General features: G+C 43.1%; 1 protein-coding gene across 1 annotated transcript in view; it reads left to right on the forward strand.

Annotated features, from left to right (window-relative positions):
* Window positions 1–22,787, forward strand: part of Tnr (tenascin R) — a 189,889-nt gene that overhangs the window by 94,560 nt on the left and 72,542 nt on the right. The window contains exon 2 of the mRNA XM_051147658.1: window positions 20,880–21,439. Coding sequence (XP_051003615.1) covers window positions 20,941–21,439 — 499 coding nt within the window. The 5' untranslated portion in view covers window positions 20,880–20,940. The remainder of the gene's footprint in view (window positions 1–20,879; window positions 21,440–22,787) is intronic.

A 22,787-nucleotide genomic window follows, 5' to 3' on the forward strand; every position in this document is an offset into this window, starting at 1 on the left:
GAGGAAATACTAGACTTTACCAATTCAAGCACAGAGGAAGTGCATGGGGAGAGAGAAGACAAGCACGGCTCATTGCTCCTAGCTTCCATTATTGTCGCGGGGGTACATTTTAATAGTCTGTAAGGACACTTCTTCAGGAGCTGACATCACAGGCTTTTCCAGAAGCTGCTTCTGTTCCCGTGATCGTGAATGACCCAAGATGTTTGTTTTGACCGCACCTGTTAGCAAAAGCTCCATTCAGCTTGAGCCCGACAGACCACCTGAAAGGACCTTGCCAGCTGAGCTCCAGCAGTTTTAAGAGTGCATATTTTGTGGTACACTATTTGTATAAATGCTTAATATCCATCATGTATTAGATGGTTGAAATAACCAAGTGAGATCAATGCTGTGACTACTTCCATGTTGGAGATGAGGAAACTGAGAATCCAAAATTGCAACATTTGCTCATAGCTATGCACCCAGCACATTTGACTAGATGTCAGGCCTATGCAATCCCCAACCCTCTCAGCCATGGCAGTGCCTTGTCTCTTACTTCAAGTATTTTTTTAATTTAAATTTATTTATTTGTTTGTTTGTTTTGTTTTGTTTTTTAGTATAGCTCTTTATATTTCATTTCTTTTCTTTTTAAAAATTTTTAAACTTATTTTTTAAATTTCTTCACTTTATAGCCCAATATTATCCCTCTCCCTCATCTCTTCCAGGGCCCCCCTGCACCCTCTTCCCTCCTGTGTCCTTCCCCTAGTACTCAGAGAAGGTGAGCCCTTCTCCCCCATCAACTGACCCCAGCCCATCAAGTCTCATCAGAACTGCCTGTATCCTCTTCCTCTGTGGCCTGGTAAGTGATCAACAGAGTCCATAGCAGGGACAGCCCCTGCTCCCCTTATTAGGGTACTCCCATGGAGACTGAGCTTTCTATTGGCTACAGCTGAGCAGGGGGCCTCGGTCCTCCCCATGCATGGTCCTTGTTTGGTGTTTCAGTCTCTGCCGGGCACCCTGGGCCCACATTTGTTGGCTCTGTTGGTCTTCTTGTGGTCCCCTGTCCACTCTGGGTCCTTCTACCCCCCCACTCTTTCATAAGACTCCCTGCCCTCTGCCCAAAGTTTGGCTGTGAGACTCAGCTTCTGCTTCAATCCCCTGCTGGGTGGAGTCTTTCAGAGGACCTCTATGGTAGGCTTCAGACCTGTTCCCTCTCTTCAACAACTTCCAATGTCTATTCTATTTGCCCTTCTGAATGAGAATCAAGCATCCTCCCTAAGATTCTCTTTTGGCTCTGTGGATTGTAATATGGTTCTCCTATATCATGTGGCTAATATCCACTTATAAGTGAGTATACACCATGCATGTCCTTCTGGGTCTGGGTTATTTCATTCAGGATAATCTTTTCCAGCTCCACCCATTTCCTGCAAATTTCAAGATGTCCTTGTTTTTGATAGCTGCATAGTATTCCATTGTGTAGATGTACCACAGTTTCTTTATCCATTCTTCAGTTGAGGGGTATCGGGGTTATTTCCAGTTTCTGGCTATTATGAATACCACCACTATGAACATAGTTAAGAAAATGGCCTTGTTTTATGGTAGAGCATCTTTTGGCTATATGCCCAGGAGTGGTATTGCTGAGTCTTGAGGTAGAGCTGGTCCCAATTTTCTGAGAAAGCACCAGATTGATTTCCAAAATGGTTATACAAGTTTGTACTCCCCCCAGCAATGGAGGAGTGTTCCTCTTTCTCTACATCCTTACCAGCTGCCACTTGAGTTTTTTTTTTATTTTAGCCATTCTGATAGGTATAAGATGGAATCTCAGAGTCATTTTGATTTGCATTTCCCTGATAGCTAAGGACTTTGAGCATTTCTTTAAGTGCTTCTTGGCCATGCAATATTCTTCTAAACAGAATTCTCTGTTTAGTTCTCTACCCTGTATTTTAATTGGATTATTTGGTTTGTTAGTCTTTAATTTCTTGAATTCATATACATATATGAAGATCTTTCCCAGATTGTAGGCTGTCATTTTATTTTAATGACAATGTCCTTTGATTTAAAAAACTTTTCAGTTTCATGTGGTCCCATTTATTAATTATTGATCTTAGAGCCTGAGCTGTTGCTGTTCTGTTCTGCAAGTTGTCTCCTGTGCCAGAGAGTTCAACTCTCTTCCCCACTTTAGTGTTTCTGGTTTTATGTTAAGGTCCTTGATCCACTTGGACTTGAGTTTTGTACAGGGTGATAAATATGAATCTATTTATGCTTTTATACATGTAGACCTCTAGTTAGAGCAGTACCATTTGTTGAAGAGGCTATCTTTTTTCCCATTGTATGGTTTTGGCTTCTTTGTCAAAAAGCCAAAAAGTGTCTGTAGGTGTGTAGGTTTATTTCTGGGTATTTGATACAATTCTGTTGATCAACCAGCCTAATTCTATGCCAGTACCATGCACTTTTTTATTACTGTTGCTCTATAGTACAGCTTGAGATCAGAGATGGAGATACCTCCAGAAGATTTTTTTTATTGTACAGGATTGTCTTAGCTATTGTGGATTTTTTTGTTTTTCCATATGACGCTGAGAATGGATCTTTCAAGATCTGTAAGGAATTGTATTGGCATTTTTATGGGAATTGCTTTGAATCTATAGATTGCTTTTGGTAGGTGGTCATTTTTATTATGTTAATTCTCCTGATCCATAAGCATGGGAGACCTTTCCATCTTCTGATATCTTCTTCAATTTTTTTCTTCAGAGGCTTGAAGTTTTTTTTTCATACAAGACTTTCACTTGCTTGGTTAGAGTTACACCAAGATACTTTATGTTTTTGTGGCTGTTGTGAAGGGTGATGTTGTCCTAATTTCTTTCTTAGCCCATTTTTAGTTGATTTTGTATCCAGTCACTCTGCTGAAGGTGTTTATCAGCTGTAGGAGTTCCCTGATAGAAAATTTGTGCTCACTTCTGTATACTATCATATCAACTGTGACTAATGATAGCTTGACTTCTTCCTTTCTAAAATTGTACATGAAGATCTTTCTGAGCACAAGATCTTCCATCTTAATGAGCAGTTCCTACCTCACTTACACATGGCCACATCCCTTTCTAAGTCACTTCAAACCATATCTTCTCTGTGGAAGCCCATGGTCCATGTGGATAATGGAAGCCCAAGGACTTTCTTTCTTCATTTCCACTGGCCCCTGGCTGCAGTTTCCATCACTGCTGAATGTCTCTTCTGCAGACCCCCAGGTTCAACTGGCTGAATACTGCATCTCAGGTTGGTCAGAAAGGACAGCATCCTAAAAAATAATATATCTTATCTTCTAGAGTGCTTTTCTCTAACACACCTGGTGCATTATTTCAATTGGACCTATATATTGGGTTGCATAGCACAGCTATGGATTTAACATAATTCTATACATATTTATCTCAATAAGGAGAAATGTAGAAAAGCTTGCTACTTTACCAATATATGCCAAAGGTTTATAACTGGTGTGAATGCGTGTGTGTGTGTGTGTGTGTGTGTGTGTGTGTGTACACGCGTGCACGCATGCTACACACATGCACGCACACACACATGCATGCTGCCAGACAGGGAAAATGGAAAATCCACAGTGATCTGTGCAGCTCTCCACTGCTGCCTAACCAGGCCAAGCTTCTGTCTGACCGGCTGGGCTCTTGGCTCAGCATGGCTGCTGATGTAAACCCAGGTCAGAATTAAGCCTGCCTTCTAACCCTACCTAAGCCTATAGTCACTAGGCAGTGCTTCCATAAAGATAGCAAGCCCAAAGAACCTTTTACTTTAAAGGACCAATTGCCAAAAGGGCACAATTTCAATTATGAAAATAAACTCAGTAAAATAAGGAAAGAAACCAAACTTAGTTTCTTTGACTGGGCCAGCGTACCAAAAAGATACAGCCTTTTCTATATGCTTCTGTTATTCTACAATGAATATATATTGTTTTTCTAATCAGACTTTTTCCTTTAACAACATAGGCACACTGATTTAACTCTATATTATTGGTGCCAGGATTCTGACCCCCCCCGCCAAGGCCCACAGTGTTTAACTGGCATTCACATACCTTAAACCCTTGACTTGGGAATTCTACCTCTTCTTTTAGTTCTGATCTTTGGGAGTCTAATGCAGCTCCGTAAATATTAATTGATCCTGGCATCACCTTTGGATTTGCTCCATTGTTGTATCATGCCATTTTCTGTTGCTATAAAAAAGAACTCAAGATGAGACTAAAAGTTTACTTGGCTAATAGCGATGGTGCCTAGGAAGGCTGAGAGCAGATAACAGGCATCTGCTGGCATTTGCTGCGGGCCTCTTGCTGTGTCATCACACGGGTGTCTCGGGAAGCATGTTATCCCCACATCTCTTCCTTTTCTTAAAAAGCCACCACTGCCATCACGGGAGCCCAAATGCTATGACTTCATCTAATACTAAACCTCCCCATAGCCCTACTTCCATGCTAATGTGGGGATTAAGTTTCAAAATATGAACTCTAGGTGGTCACATTCCAACCACAGCACATTACCCCCCTCAGTCCTCCTTAGCATCACACTCTCTCAGCCAGCTCAGGGCAAAGTCATGGCACAGAATGCTGCTGCCTCCCTCTAAAGCCTTACATGCACCTGCTATAGCTGGGTGAGTAGTGTCAACTGCTGGTGCTTTGTGCCTTCTTTAAAGGCCCATTTCAGGAATCACAGAGCCCACAAACAACCAATGAATAACGTAGGAATCCTTGGAATTCCTAAGAGATTTACACCCTAATCAGTCCCACTTAGAAAAGAAAGTTGACTGTTCCTGAGGGTTGTCAACCATCTTCATGAAACTGTGTTCCCTTACTTGTGGGTCAGGAAGCATTGGCACAAACAGCACAGCATCAAGGGATTCATCACACAAAGTTACCCAAATATCTGCAGTTCTGCTCAACATGATGATTAATTTAGTACATTCTCTAATGCTGATGTTGAGAGAGTGAGGAGAAAAGATGAGTCCACAGCTGGATGTCCCAGAATGGACCTATGGTGTGTAAATCAATGGAGAATCCACACTCTTATTTTCATCTGGTAACAGCTGATCTCACCTTATAGTCAATTACATGCCACATCATGGTTCATGTGATAAATACTTTCATATGCTTTGACTCCCTATAACGTAATTCCCACTTCACAGATAAGGAAACTGAGATGCAAAGTATTTACATGACTGCCCAAGCTCATGAAACCAGTGTACGGAAATGACAGAAGATAGAGACACTGGGTCTCCAAAGCACAATGTCCTGTCCACCAGATGTCTCTCTAGAATCTCCCTAAAGTGGCCCCTTGGAGGGACCCATCTACAACCATCTAGCAAATAACTGCCCCCATCAAATGCAAGGGCCAAGAAGACAGAGATCACTCCTTCATTTCTGAGAAGAAGCAAGTAAATCTACAGAGACTGACAGGATTGAGTAATCAGAGACATGAGCCTTTCAGTGAAGATGGACACCTGATGGGTAAAGACGATTACAAGGTGTGGGCAGTCTGGCAGTTACCAAGGTCAATAATAAGCCACAATGTGGCTGGCAGCAGCAATCAAAACAAAAGTAAGGGAGGAAGACCTGTAATCCTGGAGCTATCAGTGAGAGAGGCTGGACCAGGGTCTAGAGGACTTGTCTCACCCTGACAGTCCACAGAGGTGATGGCTAGTGGGACGATGTGCCCTGCTCATCTCAGGTTGCCCACACTCCACACCACTCTCCCCCAACCCCTCCTTATCAGTGCAGAGAGGAGCACTTTAGAAACTTTAGAAGCAGGAAGACAAATTGATGAGAATAGTTAGGATACCCCAGTAGGTAAGTCTGACTGAAAATATATCATGTACACTGTGTATAAGGGAGTGGGAGGGGGACACTACGCATCAGACTTAAGGTGCTGTGCCAGATGCTGCGATAAAAGATACCTCGTTTATGGCCCTGCCCTCGCGGGAGCTTTTCTTCAAGGGAAACAAACAAGTCTGCAGATAGCTGCTATGATAAGTGTAGCAACAAGTTCCGCTGGAATTCAGAAAAGGAAATGATTGTCACAATTTTTTTCTTTTATTAAAAGAACGCTTCCCAGCCTACTAAAGCATTACAGGAGATGCAAAGACTTAGGAGTATGGTGTTGGGATCTTGGTACCCACATCTAAGGGCTGTGTGATTCTGTAGGCAAATCATTTAATCTCCCAGTGCCTCAGTTTCTCCAGCTGTTAAATTGTAGAAAGGGAGATGGGAGAGAGGGAAGAGGGGAAGGAGCAACCCAGGGGAGAAACAGAGACAGACAGACAGACAGACAGACAGACAGACAGACTAAGAGAGAAAGAGAGATGAGGTGGGTTTGTCCTTTAACGTCTTGGGCCCAAAGCACACAGCTGGTAGAGGGCCATGATGATGTCAGTGGTTGCTAAGAGATCTAGAGGCAGGTATGCTAACGCTATGCATGTATCAGTCAAAGAAAGCCATCCCGGCCCTCCTAGTGTAGTTCTTCATGAGCATTGCAGGAGGATCGAATTCACAGACTTTTTATCAGCAATTCTTTCTGTCTGATAGGTTTTCCTGGAAGGTGCTAAGGATTTTCCCTTCTTAAATCAAATGCAAAGCCAGCTCCTACTCCGGGGGCTCCAGTCTTCTAGGAAATGCCCAGCGATTTTATTATTTTAGCAAAAAAGCAATAAATATTTATTGCGAACTTAATACTGTAGATTTATCTTGCAAATAAAAAGCTTGGATCATCCTAAGGACATTTGTAGATCTAGGCAAATGGAGGTGTGATATCCGGAGTAATCTAAGGACACATCACGCACGGCCTATTTCATAATTATCTTCAAATACAGCCCCTGATAAATAAGGCATAGAAAATTGTCAGAGCCATTTTGGGAAATAGCTCACCTTCTCTGGGCTTTCCACTTAGTGAATCAAGCAGGATGCCTTGCTCAGCAGAGGGAACACCATTCCAGTGATTTCCCAGTGTGAATCCTGTTTGACAATGCACACAAGGATCTAAAGGATAGCTTTTCCCTGTTGCAAACATCCAAGAAGAAGGCATGCTTTGAGTTGTTGCTAAGGAAACCTGCAATTCCTTGGGGGGAGGGACGGGCTGCTGGAAGCCAAGGTTGTCCTGGCTCTGGCAGATGTACCTGGGCCTAGCAGCTTAAGCCCCTCTTGCTGTCCAGGTACCCCTATGCCTGGGACTTAGAGTCCACATTAATGAGCCTTCTCCCCACCTCTACCTGAGCCACCTGTGCATTCAAGCTCCTAAGTGCCCTGACAGTGGAGAAAGTGAAGTCTGAAGTTGTTGAGATTTTTTTTTTTAATATAGAAGATACTTGGCTGCTGAAATGTAAAATCAAATACCATGGCCTTGCATATTTATTTTTCTAGTCTCCCTGTAAAAGAAACAACTTCATAAAAGACGGGGGCTACATTTCTTCTCAGATGGTGAATTTCTTAGAAGTAACAGAGAGTACCCTAGAAAGCGCACCTTCTTCAGCTGTTTTGTGACTCTAGGAGCATGGCTCCCTTACTCATCTGTGGTGCACTTACTCTGCATTCTACACAGAACTGGTAGAAGGAGCAGCCAAGCTGAAGTATAGGAAAACATCTTGAAAACTCTTAACGAGTTCTACAAATGCCAGGTGTTCTCCTACTCTGACTCATTTTAATGGTTTTCAAAGGGAGAAAGATCAATGTGAGGGAAAATGTTGGGACCTTTTACAGCCCATGAATCTTGCTCTGCTACAACGTGAAGCCACACTGAACCATGTCCACTGTTAGGTTAGTTGAAGGCTGTTGTTAAAATGAAAATGTCATGGTTATTTATGGTTTAAGGCCTACCTGTTTCCAAATAGGTTTTCAGAAGGCATTAATTTATTGCCAGTATTGTCTGGTATTACTTTGGCATTTGACTAACACAGGAAGGGAAGAGACATGGGGGAAATGAGTTTTTAGCAAAACTGAGCTAGGAAGAAACATCTGGGTTTAAAAGCCCTTCCCAGAAAACCAAGTTCTGGACATCCACAGCTGGTCACTGGCAGCACAGGATCCAGGTCTGTGGCTGACAAAAGCTGAGCTGTCACCATCTGCAAGTCCCCAAAGGGGCAAGGGAATTGAGCAAGAAATCAGAGGAACAGTTGTATAGAGGAAAGCACTGTACCCTTCATTTTAAGGATACAGCCAACTCTAGGTGGCCTCCCTGAAAAAGGACCATACCACCTGCTCACTGAGCTCCTGCTGGGCAGGGCTCCCTCTTGGCATGCTAGAAAGCTCTGGGAAAAGGAAGGAGAGAGTTTAAAGATGAAGAGAAGGCATGGCTGAGCAACGGGATGTCTCTAAGACTATAGACAGGGCTCAGGTATAGTGGAGTACAGCGAAGGCTGGGAAGGAAGGAGAGTGCTGGGGGAAGGCACTTGGATATGAAGTTACTTGAAGTAAAAGTCCCAATAATTTGACACATTCTGCATCCTTGCAGTGAGCAATTAATTTTTGTACCCTACTCCATCACACATGAACTCTCTGAGCCCTCTGGACAGCCCTCACTTACCAAGGCCTCAGCGGCCCAGCTACACTCAGAACTCACTCCATGCTATGTGTTTTTAGCTTGTCAGCAAGGCGGTTCCTCAAAGCTAAATGGCCAATTCTTGTCTTCATTCAGATCAAACACATTTAGAAACCCAATATTGTACTATACATACTTAGGATTTAACAACTAATAAAAAATAGCATTTGAATTCCTCAGGTGCCCCCTTTTAACTATAACGACCAACGATGACGCGCTGTACCTTACTGGAGATCAAAATGCTTTTTATCAGAAAGTGAGTGGGAGAAAAGGAATTAAGGAAATCACGCACCTTAGAAAACCACTCCCTAAAATAATGAGGAAGGCTAATTCTGAACCTTACAAATTAAGTAACTGCAATTTTTTAAAATCCTTCTACAGTTTGGAATTCATCTTTGGGGCCAAGTCTAAGTACAAATGTCACTGGATTTCTTAACCATGTCAGGCTCTTTATAAAAAAAATGTCAGTGATTCACCAGGCCCGACACAGAAGTCATTTATTTATTTGTTGCTTATCTTAAAGATGTATTTTGGTTAGCACATATAACCTGTACAAAGGGGTTTCACTAGGACATTTTCAAAGTTCCGTACAGCTTGACTGTATTTGCCCTCGGCTACTCTCTTGTCCCTGTCATCCGCATATTTCCTTCCCTTTCCCTGCTCCTAGCAGTGTCCCCTTTGTTCTTCATTCTGTCCTCTCCATCTTCTGCATAGCAGAGAGAGTATTTGTGAGACTGACTTGACTCACTAAACTCGACGATCTCTGATGATCTCCATTTCCACTCATTTTCCTACAGATAACACGATTTTGTTCTTTTTATGGCTGAGTAAACAATACCAACCAAGGCGATCTGACACCTTTGTACCCTTCACCCCTGAAAACAGACGCTCCAAATATCCCACAAACCTAGCAACCATGGTATAGTCTTCCTCCTTCTCTGCTCCTCTCATTTCATCTGCCTTTCATTGCCCCTGCCTCTTGAAATTTTTAGTATTCTTCAAGCCCCAGGTCAAAGGTCACCTTTCCCATTAGCCTTTCTAGAGATAGTCTTACAGTGAGTCAGAGGCTATCTCCTGCTCCTTGAAGAATTTTCTGTGTCTCTGACATGGTACCCACCATGGTCTGCTGTTTATCCTTGCTCTGTAAATATACATTTCTTCCATATACACAGGTGGCTACCTGACACTTCTCTGATGGATCCTTGCACAGTCTCTGGCACGCAACCAGCATATAACTAAATTTAATTAAGCAAGTTGTGCGCTATACACCACTACTCTCAGAGCTTCTTCAAATTTCAAGTAGAAAATGATTATGTTATTTCATGCACTAGAAGACATACTTCACCTGCTTGTAGTCTCTGGGTCAGAATGGTGCTATTTCATGCTTTAAAAGATATAATTTGCACAATGAAGTCAATAACTCCCATAGTCCACTACAGTCAAACTTTAATAAGTTGCCACCGCCAACAGTCAACTCATCTGAAGATATTAATGGCAAGCCAAAGTGAGTATAATTATTTGGTTCCTACTAGAAAGATCAACTCCAATATAGCTATTCCATATAATTGGAAACAGTGTGAACTTGATATGTGAGCTTGTCACTGGGTCATTTTCCAGCAGATGGATTCATGTGGTATTCTGTATATGGGTAGACATCATTTTTAAAGGTACCTTTTCCTAAAACTTGTTTTTCTAAAGTATTTTGCTGTCTTAAAAATCAAGCATTTAATTACTATAGTTACATTTATAATAATTAAAAGTCGCAATCCCAAACTGGCCTCCAAGACCCTCTATCCATGTATACAAGGCTCTGGAAATAGCACTAATATATGGCTGGCCCTTTTTTTGATAGGCACATGCAGACACACATGCACTGGATCTTAGGCCTTTATGAAGACAGAAGCTGATCCCTCTGGAGACTAGACTTTCTTGCATTTAGTCTTGGGGCTCTAATTATTTCTGCTTACACTACCATTTTGCCCTACATATTTCACCACTCCTATTTACAACCCTTACATCTGGACTGAGGTACCACTGCTTCCAGAAGTCTTCTCCCACACTGATCTCTACTTGCTATAGGATGCTTATCAAACTTAAAATAAATGACCTTCCATTTACTACACTAAAACACAGTGCCTCGTCTTGATCTTTAGGCTCGTATGTATCTGGTGACCTCAACTAGATTATGACTTCCTCGAGGGCAGAGACTGTGTCTTATATTCTAAAACAATTGCTCTATCTGTTTCAAGAGGAATCTTGGACAGGAAACAGAAACCATGTTTGGGACGCAGGCTGGCTGGCAATATTTCCTGCAGTAGAACTTCCTTTGCAGTTTATTAAATGGAGAGAAGAGAAAGATGAAAGGTAATATGAGTCTTCAAGAAGAATAATTGAACAGCAAACGGTGACATGCTGTTCTCCAAGCCGAAGAAACACAGATGGAAAATAGTCATTAATGATAGAGAAAGGTCAGGATCCTGAAAGAACATTTGACCAAAATGGTTAAGATTAATTAGCAATTCATTATGTATGCCCTACCTATTTCTAAAGGGTGAGGGCAGTGGTAGGGGAGGGAAGCTGTACCTCTCTTACTCAATTAAGAACCTGAAATATGGCCCAGGACTTTCAGTTGGCTCTAAGTTACTGTGGGCAACTATGCAAAGCACCCCCAGACTTAAGCGTCACAGGGATGATCCTATCAGCTGCAGTGATCATCAAATGGGGCCTTATATAATATAGAATTGTCAGAATTGCTCCACAGATGTTACGAGTTCTCCAGAGTCTACAAGATTGAATAAATTCTCACCTAAATAGGATATCTATGGCACCCCCCAAAGTCACAAAAACCCTGAGATCATACATCATAAAAGTCTGAAGCTGAAATTACCAAGCAAGTCTTTCTGTCTGCCAAAGTGGCCAGTAAGAAATGTGTCCCCAGTAGTAGGTTTTGCACAGCCCTGCCATTTGTGTTTTGAAGCAGGGGTTCAAACCTGCATGGCCTCCCCCTCACTTGCGGTCTGGAGGTTTTGATCTCTCTCTGTACCATTCCCTTGACTGCTATTCAAGACCCCATTTTTCAGATGAAGAAGCAGCTGCTCAGGGAGGTCAAGGCAATTAGAGTTCTCTCAGATAGAACAAGATGGAGCCAGAGGACAAGAGCAGCAGCCAGATTCCCCTCCCAGCCACAGTAGCACCTGTAATCCTTGCTGACACGAAGCCTAGTACATACTGGGCTCTAGACGCATGCTCACAAAATGAAGGTGGACCCATCACATGCTGAACTAAAGACTCTTCCTACAGATTCCTACCTGTGGACACATCAAAGTGCACATTATTAGGGGCACTGAGGAGTCGGGGGGGGGGGTCATGGTAACACCCCAGCCAGACCCAGTGTATCATCTTACTTTACTCCTCGTCCTTCTGTCAGCCCCTGACCAGCCATGGAGTCCTGTCTGCTCGGAGTTTTCTGCCCTCGGGTTCTTTTCAGAAATCTGACAGACCCAATAAAGGCCCAATGCTGATGGAGACAGCCAGTTCTGCCTTCTCCCAGCAGCCCAGCTCTGCCTCCACTGACACAATGGGGCCGGCTGTAATCACATTACACCCTCGTCTTTCATAATTACCCTCTTTCCCGAGTGACAGAGCATCCCAGCGGCAGAGAGGGGACTATTTTTAAACTAATTCTAACTTGGGGGGGGGGCAGCACGGGGTGGCAAAGCACAAAAAGTGTCATTTTCCCACAGATATGATCCTGGTTTATAAATCACCCCTAGGGATTAAGTGGAGAGTAAGTTTGGCAGGACCTAGAAAATCTAAGCAAGAGCACTAGCTACCCACCCCTGGGGGAGTGGCCTCTCCCTACCCAACAACCCATATACTCTCCTGTTTTCACCCTGAGGTCCCTCTGCCCACCATCACCTCTGACCAAGGAAAAAGAAAAAGAAGTGGGGAAAAGCCAGAGGCCTGCTGGCTCCTGGCTGCATCTATTCCCCTTTGTGTGTCTCTCCATCTTTCCTCCACCCCTGTCCCTAACCTCGTCCCTGCTTCTGTGACCAATTCTTTCCCTTCCTTCACCGTGTCTGTGAAAGCTGATGACACATAGAATATTTTTTCTATAACCTTCAGAGATCTTTTCAGTGTGAAGAAATGAATCCAGAGAAGGGTGTGAGGGAGGGGCAGGGACTTTAGTTAGCAGAAGAGGCTTGGACCCAGGCAGGGTGACTTGGCCTCCCTGGAGACCTCCCTGGAGACAAGTGAGTACCTCATTAACTCGGCACTACATCAGCCTTAAGGACGATCCCTTTATCCACCTCATACAAATTGCCCGAAGACACCTCTAGGACTGGCCATGATAATTATATTGATAAGGAAGCGGGAGCCGAGGGTATGAATCAATAGAAGCACATGATTTCTTGAGTATCAATCTATCGAATTACTGCAACTCTGTCGCACTCTCATTTGTCGGGTCATTGGCTATCTATCATGCTCACAACTGTTAGTGTCTCATTGAACCTGGGTGTATTATCTACTCCTCGGGTTTGTGTTTTCTCATCCTACCTATACGATTCCTGCCTGTTTCTCTTGCTAACCAGGTACCTTCCTAATTCCTTTCCTGTCTTCCCTCCTTTGCCTTCTTCCTCTGATTTTCCATCCTTTCCCACTGCTTGAATCTACTAGGCAGCTACAGTGAAATACTGTCATGGATTGAGTAGTTTATAATCAACAGAAATGTATTTCATCCCATTCTAGGGGCCAGGAAGCAGAGACCAAGGTGTTGGCCAATCCTGAGTCTATGAGTCCATTCCCTGGCTCCTATGAGGTGCCCTTCAGCCATGTCTTTGCATGTGGAAGAGCTAAGAGGTCTTTTTCAAGAGGGTCTGTTATAAGATCCCCGGTCCTACTTATGGGAACTATGCCCTATGACCCCCAAATACCACCTCTTTGGCTGTGAAGCTTTCAACATTAACTTTGTGTGTACAAGGAGGATGCAAACATTCAGACCACAGCATCCTGCCTCCTACCACTGGTCCATATCATGAACTAACCCTCTGGGTTCCAGTTTTAGACTCTTGCTCATTTGTTTGACCACCATCTGACATATATAAAGAAATAAGGAAGAAAGTCATCTTTAAAAAGGAGAGATGGTGCATCTGGCTTCCATAGGTGCCCACCACTTTACACCGAAGGCAGGGCATTGTTTTCAGAGCAGGTGAGGCATCTCGAAAGAAGACAAATCTGGCTAATGCAGCATTCTCAGGCACACTGCAATAGGCTGGGTCTTCCTGGAAAATTTTACAAAACTCTGCCCACCACCATTATTGAAAATGTGGACAAAAATAACCTCCCACATAATGGCCAGCATTCCTGGTAACAATAAGGAGTAGGAGACAGAAGTGGAGAATGAAGGCAGGGAAGGGAAGTTTTCAGGGACATAGGAAGAAAAGCCACTTTGAAACAATTATTGACATACATTTGGAAAAAGCTAAGGGCATATTTGGTGAGCAGGCACTTCATATGCCCTTGTTTCTGCCCTCTTCTGCTAGAGCCGACCTTGGCTAGATCCTTCATCCTTCGTCCCCTGGCCCCATTCTGCCTCATTCTAGAAGAGCAGCTTAAGAGGGAAGCAGACATCTGGGTCTTGTGGCACACGCCTTTAATCCCAGCACTCAGGGAGGTAAGGTAGATTGATGTGAGTTCAAGGCTAGCCTGGTCTACAAAGAGTCCAGGACAGCCAAGGCTACACAGAAAAACCTTGTCTAGGAAAAGAAAAGAGGGAAGCAGACTACCAGTGGTCTGGTCAACTGTGGCTTGTGTGAGGAGGTTCATAGTACAGAAGGAAGCCAGGTCTTGCTCTCTGTAACAGCTGGCTGAGCCAGGCTCTTCCCAGGAAGGGCAGGTCTAAAAGCTGGCTCTCTGTCTCTCATCTAGTAGCGCGTTTACTGGTAGACATTTTTTCCCTGCTGCTTGGGACAAAGTGGAGGCTGGGCACTTATAAATCAAAAGCCATCAGAAAAGCTTTCCCCCAAGGAGGAGAGACTGAAGCAATTTCTAAGGAAACAGCCTGGATTTGTGGAGAAAACATTAAACTAAAAGTCACGGCTGTCAAGAAGCCCTAAATCTGAACCTGAGAGAAGAGAGTATTGATAATATAAGAGCCTCGAGTCTTTTCATGAGAACAGTATGTGGCCGCTAATTAAAGCTGGTGATAGAACAGCAGTGAAGGCCCAGGCTCTGGTCAGCAAAAGCTGAGGCCAGCACCAGCTCCTCTATTCATTAGCCATTCAATCATGGTCAAGTTACTTGGCCTTTTCTGATACTCATTTTCTCAATTAAAAAAAAAAAAAGAAATAAAAAGAGAAAATCACCATAGGAGTTTACCTGTTGTCCATAGCAAACAAGAGTGATAGACGTCTTGTTTTCATGTGTGGATACCCCCTTCTGATTGGTTATTTCCCCCAAGCCATACTCAAGCCATAAATAAATATCAAATAGCCTAAATATCACTTCCCTCTAGCTTACAAATCTTATTGCAAGAATAAATTAAGTAGCACAAGACAGATACATAGCTTGTTCCAATTACTATTGGTATTTTTTGTAGGTTGAGTCTTGTCCTCTCATTGTGTCTAGGTTGAATCCCTAGCCAACAACATCTCCAAATGTGGCCCTAGTTGGAAGTAAGCTCATTAAAGATACAGTTAGCTACATTAAGATAAGGTCAAGCTGGGGTAGGTTGGGGTCTCAGTCTGGCATGCATCTCAGATGGCCTTGTGAAGGCTCTGGTATGCAGGTGGATGGGTGGTGCTGATATATCTACTAGGTAAGAAATGCTAAGGTGTGCAGGTCATTAGCTGATGCTCAGGGAGAGGTGTGAACGGAGTCCCTCAGCGCTCTGGAGAAGAGACAACCTTGAGGATAACTTGATTTTGAAGTGCTGCTGTTTTAAGCTGCCATTTATGGGATTTTGTTCTGAGAAATCTCTGAGAAACAGGCATGATTGTGGTAATGGGCAGATTCTGGAAAACCCACTAAAACTATGAGCTTGTAAAATGCCAGGAAAATGTTTAACATTGACTTTAGTCCTGTTTAGTCTCCTCTGATGAATGAAAACCCTTCTTCAGCATTCTCACAAAGGAGTATTTGACCTATACCTGGATACCTCCAGTGACCAGGCATGTACTGCCTGCTATCAACAGACACTAGCTCACCCTAATAGGAAAGCTATTGTTTACACATGGGAACCGCCTCTTGTGCCCTTGAACCATGTAAAGGTCTGATCCCTTAGCACCAGGCAGCCCTTTTAACATACTCATTGAACTAATCATATTCCGAATATCAGTTTCAGCAAATATAGTTCTAGGATGAACTTCAACTTCTTCTTCTTCTCCATCTTCCTCTTCATCTCTCTTCCTCTTTTCTTCCTCTTCTTTTCTTCCTCTTCTCTTCTCTTTCTCTTCTCTCTAAACCTAGAGAGTAATCTATTAAGATCCATGCCCATGTTATTGCTGGCTACACTAAGTTATGTGTGAGAAAAAAATCATTCCCAAAAGATGTGCTTCAAAAACTAAAAGATATGTTGCAATTAGACAGGAGAAAAGGTCTCTGTTTCATGCAATCCCTTATTGACCCAGAGTGACAGAACTGCCATCATCTTACACACAGCCTGTCATCACAGAAGGGAAAATCTCTGAGCATGTGCCCTCTGAGTAACTGGATGACTCAGCCTGGAAGGGACACTGACCATTTCCTCTAATGGCAAGAACAAGAGATGTGCTCTCATATATCCAAAGGAAGGGTAGAAAATCAAGTCTGAATATGTGCCTGAAAGCCAGACCAGAAATATCTGGCAAACAGCACCAAGAGTCCCAACCTTCTTGGGGTCACTCTGCCTGCTACAGGGCTGCCCTGTAACCTTCCTTTCTAGACACCTTGCATGCTCCTTCATGGTCATCATGCTTGTGTTTTTCACCTCTCTGAAGCTGGGAGTTTGTCAAGGAATGGGGTCAGGTCATAACAAATGTGTGACGTGGGAAACATTTGATAACAGTGACCATTATCTGCAGGGAAGGGCAAACAAAGCCTGTTCATGTTTTACAGAGCCTCTCCATACCCTCTCCCTCACCTCACCTCACCCCAGACATCCTGAGATCTAATCCTGCCCCTGCATTTGCTGTTTCCCAATGTTTGGGCTGCACATCTCCTTTCTTTTGCTGAACACTCTGCTACAGTTGTGTCAAGTATCTTCTCAGCCGTGGTCTGATCAGAAAAGTCTTTCCAGATACTAGTCTATAAATATGACTGTGAACTCTTAACTCAAAAACTCCTTTCATCAATTTTTTTTCTCTCCACAATGGCTATCTCTTCCTGACTGAAACTAATACAGACACAGGTATCATGTGACAAGTATCAAGTAATTTATTTCTATATATAATACTAAGTTTGGCATTTACTTACATGATTCCTTACAAGCCACTCTTCCAATCCCATACATATGGATGTAATTTCATAAACACAGGGCAAGGATCTAATAGCAACTCAATAAATATCTGTCAAATGAATAAGTGATAAAATAACATATGAATTTCCCATGTTCTTACCTTTCTGAACAAAATGCTAACTTTTTCTCCCTCAAATGACGAGATTTGCATTCTTTCAACATGATGATCACCTAGAAATGATCAATTATTGGTGCAGTAAGGGCAGACAAGCCCCTTGTTTATTTTTCATTCTGTATTTAAATTAATAAAGCCTAAATTTAAAAATAGATTTGGGCTTACAAAAATTGCACAGCTGAGCTACCTACATAAGCTTACTTATTGACTAAAATATTGACCATTTTTTCATACAAAACTCTAACTTCCCCTTTTTCTACAAATTGTACTGGTTGTTTTGGACCTATACACAGAATCTAGCATCTTTCTTCCTCACAATTTCCCTACCATTGGTTCTTCTTTTTATTTATAATATCATTAATTCTTTTATTTATTTCCTATCCACAATTGGCAAAAAAAAAAAAAAAAAAAAAGCTAGAGTATTATGTAACAATTTCACAATCTCCATGGGAAAATATTATTCAGCAACATGAATTGGGTAATTAAGAAAGATAGCAAGGCCTTGTGACAGAGCCACTTTGACAGTTTGTCATGACAGAAGCACAGACATGACATCCAAGGATGTCATGTCTGGAGTAACTAAAAATGGGAGGACAAGTGTGGCCAAAGATTAGAGGGGTTTGGGTAGCACTTATAGCTATGGGATCAATTTAGTTTAGACATGTCAGTCCATGTATCCCGAAGGTAGATTTACTTTATCTAGATGTAACCAAAGGATTGGCATCTCCCACAGCATTTCTGAGACTTCATCATTGCTCAAGGATAAACTATGTGTTGGGCTTTCCTGATGCCAACTAGTAAGGCATTTTACATGCCTCTGAAAATTCAGGTTAGTCTTTAAATAGGAGAAGAAGCAAATGGCCTGAAAACAGTATTTATTTATTTAAGCCAATGTTAGGTACTGAATAAGAATTATATAGACAATGGTAGAACCATCACTCTAATCTTATAAAGTTGGGACCATTATTTATCTCCACTCTACAGATAGCAAAGCTGAAAGAGAGGTTAAGTGGTCTTCCCATAGATAAATATTTATGGGGATGAGGTTTGAGCCCAGACCGTCTGGCAGTCTCAGGAGCTCTGGTCTGCCCTGCTTCCTTTCCATATTAGAAACAGAGACTAAAAATAATAAAATGTATAACATAAGAGCTGAGTAATAAGATATGATTTCTATGCTAGTCACTAATACCGGTTATTCCTAATTCAATGAAGTCTTAGACATTGCCCAGAGTTGAAATTGAACAGAACAGTAAGTAACTTAGGGTTAATGGAGAGAGATTAAATGAATTGGAGAATGGTTCAACCTTTTGCTCACTGATCATTTACTCATTAAATCGATTTATTCATTCTTTCATGCATCTGCCCACCCATCCATCCAACAACTAAATACTGAGTGCTTTCACGTCCTAAACATACAGCCATATGATGCAGATAAGACATGGTCTGACTCAAATCAACTTATCAAGCCATGTAGGAAAATCAGGCACAGGGACTCATGGCCTAGCATGGTAAGTACTACAAGATGGGACTCACAGAAGAATGTGGAGGACAGGACAGGAAGGAATTATAAGAGAAGAATGCTTCATGGGAGAAAAAGCAGAAGCAGTGAACCACGCCCAGGCAAAATTTCTAACTTTAGTATTCCTTAGAAAGTTCTAGAATATACTATTTCCATAAACAACAAAGGGAAAAAATGAACTTGAACATTTTCTTAAAAAAACAAACGAGGGGGAGGCGGGGGAAGTCTCACGTATCCCAGGCTGATCTTAAACTTGCTATGCAGGGTGCTATGCAGGGGAGTCTAGCCTTGAACTCCTAATCCTCCTGCCTCTACTTCCCATATACTAGCAATAAAAATGTGTGCCAAGTTTGAACACTTGTTTTTAAAAAGACATTGAAGCATAGTTAAGAACGCAGGTGTGGGATCGGTCTTGCCAGTTTTCACATCTCAATCCTTCTAGGCTATAAGATAAGTATCATCCTAAGAATCTCCTAGGGGTCGAATAAGATCATGTGTGCATGCTAAGCACCATCTATGCCCTGTGCACAACAACGGAGAAGTAACTGACATTCACCACCATCTTCTCAGGCTCAGAGTTTCAGCTACTTGGCTCCTAACTCCTTAATCTTCTTAGTAGTTCTGACTTTACTTGAGAACCAAAGTATCTAAGTCTCTTTTTTCTTTTACACAGGGAATAGAAAGGAAATATATCTTTTTGTAAAACTGATTTTTATTCCTGTGGATTTATTACACTGCATGGTTCTTGGTGACTAGGTAGCCAACAGAGGAGCTAATTCATTATTTTAGCAATTTAAACAGGACCTCGGAAGAAAGGCACCCTGTGGTCACAGAACTCAGGGACTATACTAATGAGAAGATTAAAACAAAGCTCGGCTCACAACGTCCTAGATAAATCACAAATGTACCCAAGGATAATTAACAATCACAAACTGCCTGGAATGTCATTATTTGGCTGGTTGGTTATTGTAAAGTCAACCTGTATTTGAATAGGTGAGCTTAAGGGATGGATAAGTTATTTGACATGGACATTTTGGTCCCTTCATAACTATTTGAGGATGCATGGGAGTGCCCCAAAGTTTCTACTGTCCACCTAATCCTAATCCTCATTTAGAAGTAAAGAGAAGCTTTGAGCTCTCCTCAGTGGAAGATGCTATCCACAGAGCCTCCACTCCTGTTCTAGATATTTCTTGCACACTATGGAGACAGATGACTGTATCCTGTGCCTAAATGACTATGTTAGCCTGACATCTCAGTGCTGTGACAAAAGACCAGAAAATACAACTTGAAAAAGGAAGGACATTTCTGTCTCATTCCAAAGGGTTCAGTCCATCATGGCAGACGGATGAGGCAGAGCAAAGCTGCTTACTTCATGGTGGCTGGGAAGCCAAGACAAGGCAGAAATGTCTTGGAGACGTGGTACAGCCCTGTCTTAGTCACTGTTCTATGTCATGGTGAAGAGACACCATGGCCAAGGCAACTGTTATGCAAGAAAGAATTTAGTTGGGGGCTTGCTTATAGTTTTAGAGGCTTAGTTCATTATCATCATAGCAGGGAATATGATGGCAGGCAAGTAGGTGCTGGAGCAGTAGTTGACCACTACATCTTGATCCATAGGCAGAGCAGAAGAGGGTAAGAGAGACAGAGAGACTCTGAGCCTGGCATAGACTTTCGAAACCTCAAAGCCCACCCCCAGTGACACACTTCTTCCAACAAGGCCACTCTTCCTAACCCTTCCAATGTTTTCAAATAGTACCATGCCCTGATGACTAAATATATGAGAGTATGGGGCCATTCTTATTCAAACCATCACAAATTTCAAAGTAGTGCCCTGCTCTTTCCAACCATGTAATGCTGTGAATGTATGCATCCATCAGTGTATTAATCTACTGATGAAGTCAATAGATTATGATCCTTCACGATCCAATTCTCAAATACCCTTCAACTTTCAACGAAGCTTCGGGAGGGGACCATTTGAAATTCAAGCCATAGCAATACCATTATGTAGAAGTGCTGTCTATTACAGAGAATCCAGTCTTTGAGAGAACAAAGGCCCAGCTTTCTGACTTAAAATCATGCCTCTTCCCAATTTCCTTCTCAGCCCCAGAGAACTTCTGCCTATGTGTGCTCTAGCTTTACAGAGAGCCATGGTGCCCAGGTACAGGTTTCAGAGGTCATCGGAAGCCTTGTGTTCTCTTGCAGATTCCTGTAACTCCGTGCTGACTACTACAGCGAGCTCTTGAACCAAGCTCTGGCTGAGAAGATGGGGACTGATGGAGAAACAGTAGTCTTGAAGAACATGCTCATTGGTGTAAACCTGATCCTGTTGGGATCCATGCTCAAGCCTTCTGAGTGCCGGCTGGAGGTGACCACAGAAAGGGTCCAGAGACAAACTGTGGAGGAGGAAGGAGGGGCTTCCAGCTACAACACATCCAGCAAGGAACAGCCTATGGTCTTCAACCATGTATATAACATCAACGTACCACTGGAAAGCCTCTGCTCCTCGGGGCTGGAGGCCTCAGCCGAGCAGGAAGTGAGTGCCGAAGATGACACCCTGGCAGAATACACAGGCCAAACCTCAGACCATGAAAGTCAGGTCACGTTCACCCACAGGATCAACCTCCCCAAAAAAGCCTGCTCATGTGCAAGCTCTGCCCAGGTGCTTCAGGAACTGCTGAGCCGGATCGAGATGCTGGAGAGGGAGGTGTCGTTGCTGCGAGACCAGTGCAGCACCAACTGCTGTCAGGAAAGCGCCGCCACAGGTAGAGTCTGAAGAACTTGCAGCTTGGTCCCAGGTGGATAACGAGAGAGCTGAGCCAAGAGGGAGGTGGGATGAGAGGAAGAAAACCCCAGCATCTCTTCACAGGGTCAAAGAAAAAACATGCCTAGTACATAGCTCCCGGTTAATGTGTCATCTGTAAGATCTAACTGCAGCCATCCCCTGGGGATTTGGTTCAGGGATTCTCAACATCGCTTAGCCAGTTCGAAATATATTAACCTGATTTTGGGGGCATGAGTCAGGTAATGGTGCATCGGCTCAGCACAGCAACTTTGATGGCAGGCAGGGAATTTGATGTCTGTCTTCATTCATCTTTGGTTTTCACAGGCTGTTGAGTTGATATCTGTTCATGTTAACCTGACTGAAGAGAGAATGTGGTGCCCTGTTCATTCACGCACAGCCCTTTCTCCCACCCGAGTAAATGGCAGTCATTAGAGTCTCAGAGGACCTGTCCCCACCTTCTCAAGCAGGATGGAAGGTTTATCCTGATCCACTCTGTGAACACACGCACACACACACATACACCACACACACACACACCACGCATACACACACCACACACACACACTACACACACACACACCACACATCCATACACATACACACACACACACACCCATACACATACACACCACACACACACACACACACACACATACACATACACACACCACACACACACACTACACACACACACACCACACATCCATACACATACACACACACACACCCATACACATACACACCACACACACACACACACACACATACACATACACACACCACACACACACTACACACACACACACCACACATCCATACACATACACACTTACACACACCACACACACCCATACACATACACACCACACACACACAGACACACACACACACACACACGTACACATACACACACCACACACACACACAGACACACACACACAGAGTATCCTTTTTCCAAAAGGCTGATTGATCAGTAGATTAGCTTCTGTCTCTGTACATCTGCTCCTCACTATACGATGTGATCAAGACATCAGAGCCAGACTTTGAGTTCGTATCTGCTCTGCTGCTTCTGGCTTGTGACTTAAGCAAGCCCTATAGCCCATGCTTTTCCTTCCTCATCTACAAATAGTGACATACTAGAGCAATAAGCAGCTATTAGCTATTAACTCACCTAGTCTGATGAGAGCATGGGTCCAACCAAACATCATATAAGCAGCATGTACCATTAGCTGCCCCCAGCCAGCCTCGTACCCCGCTTTCACCATCCAAAGGATCCCTCAGACTCATGTAGTTCAGGCCCTGGATGACAAGGAACAAGCATCTTGGGT

Source organism: Acomys russatus, chromosome 6, assembly GCF_903995435.1.
Source record: "Acomys russatus chromosome 6, mAcoRus1.1, whole genome shotgun sequence".
NCBI classification, from domain to species: domain Eukaryota; kingdom Metazoa; phylum Chordata; class Mammalia; order Rodentia; family Muridae; genus Acomys; species Acomys russatus.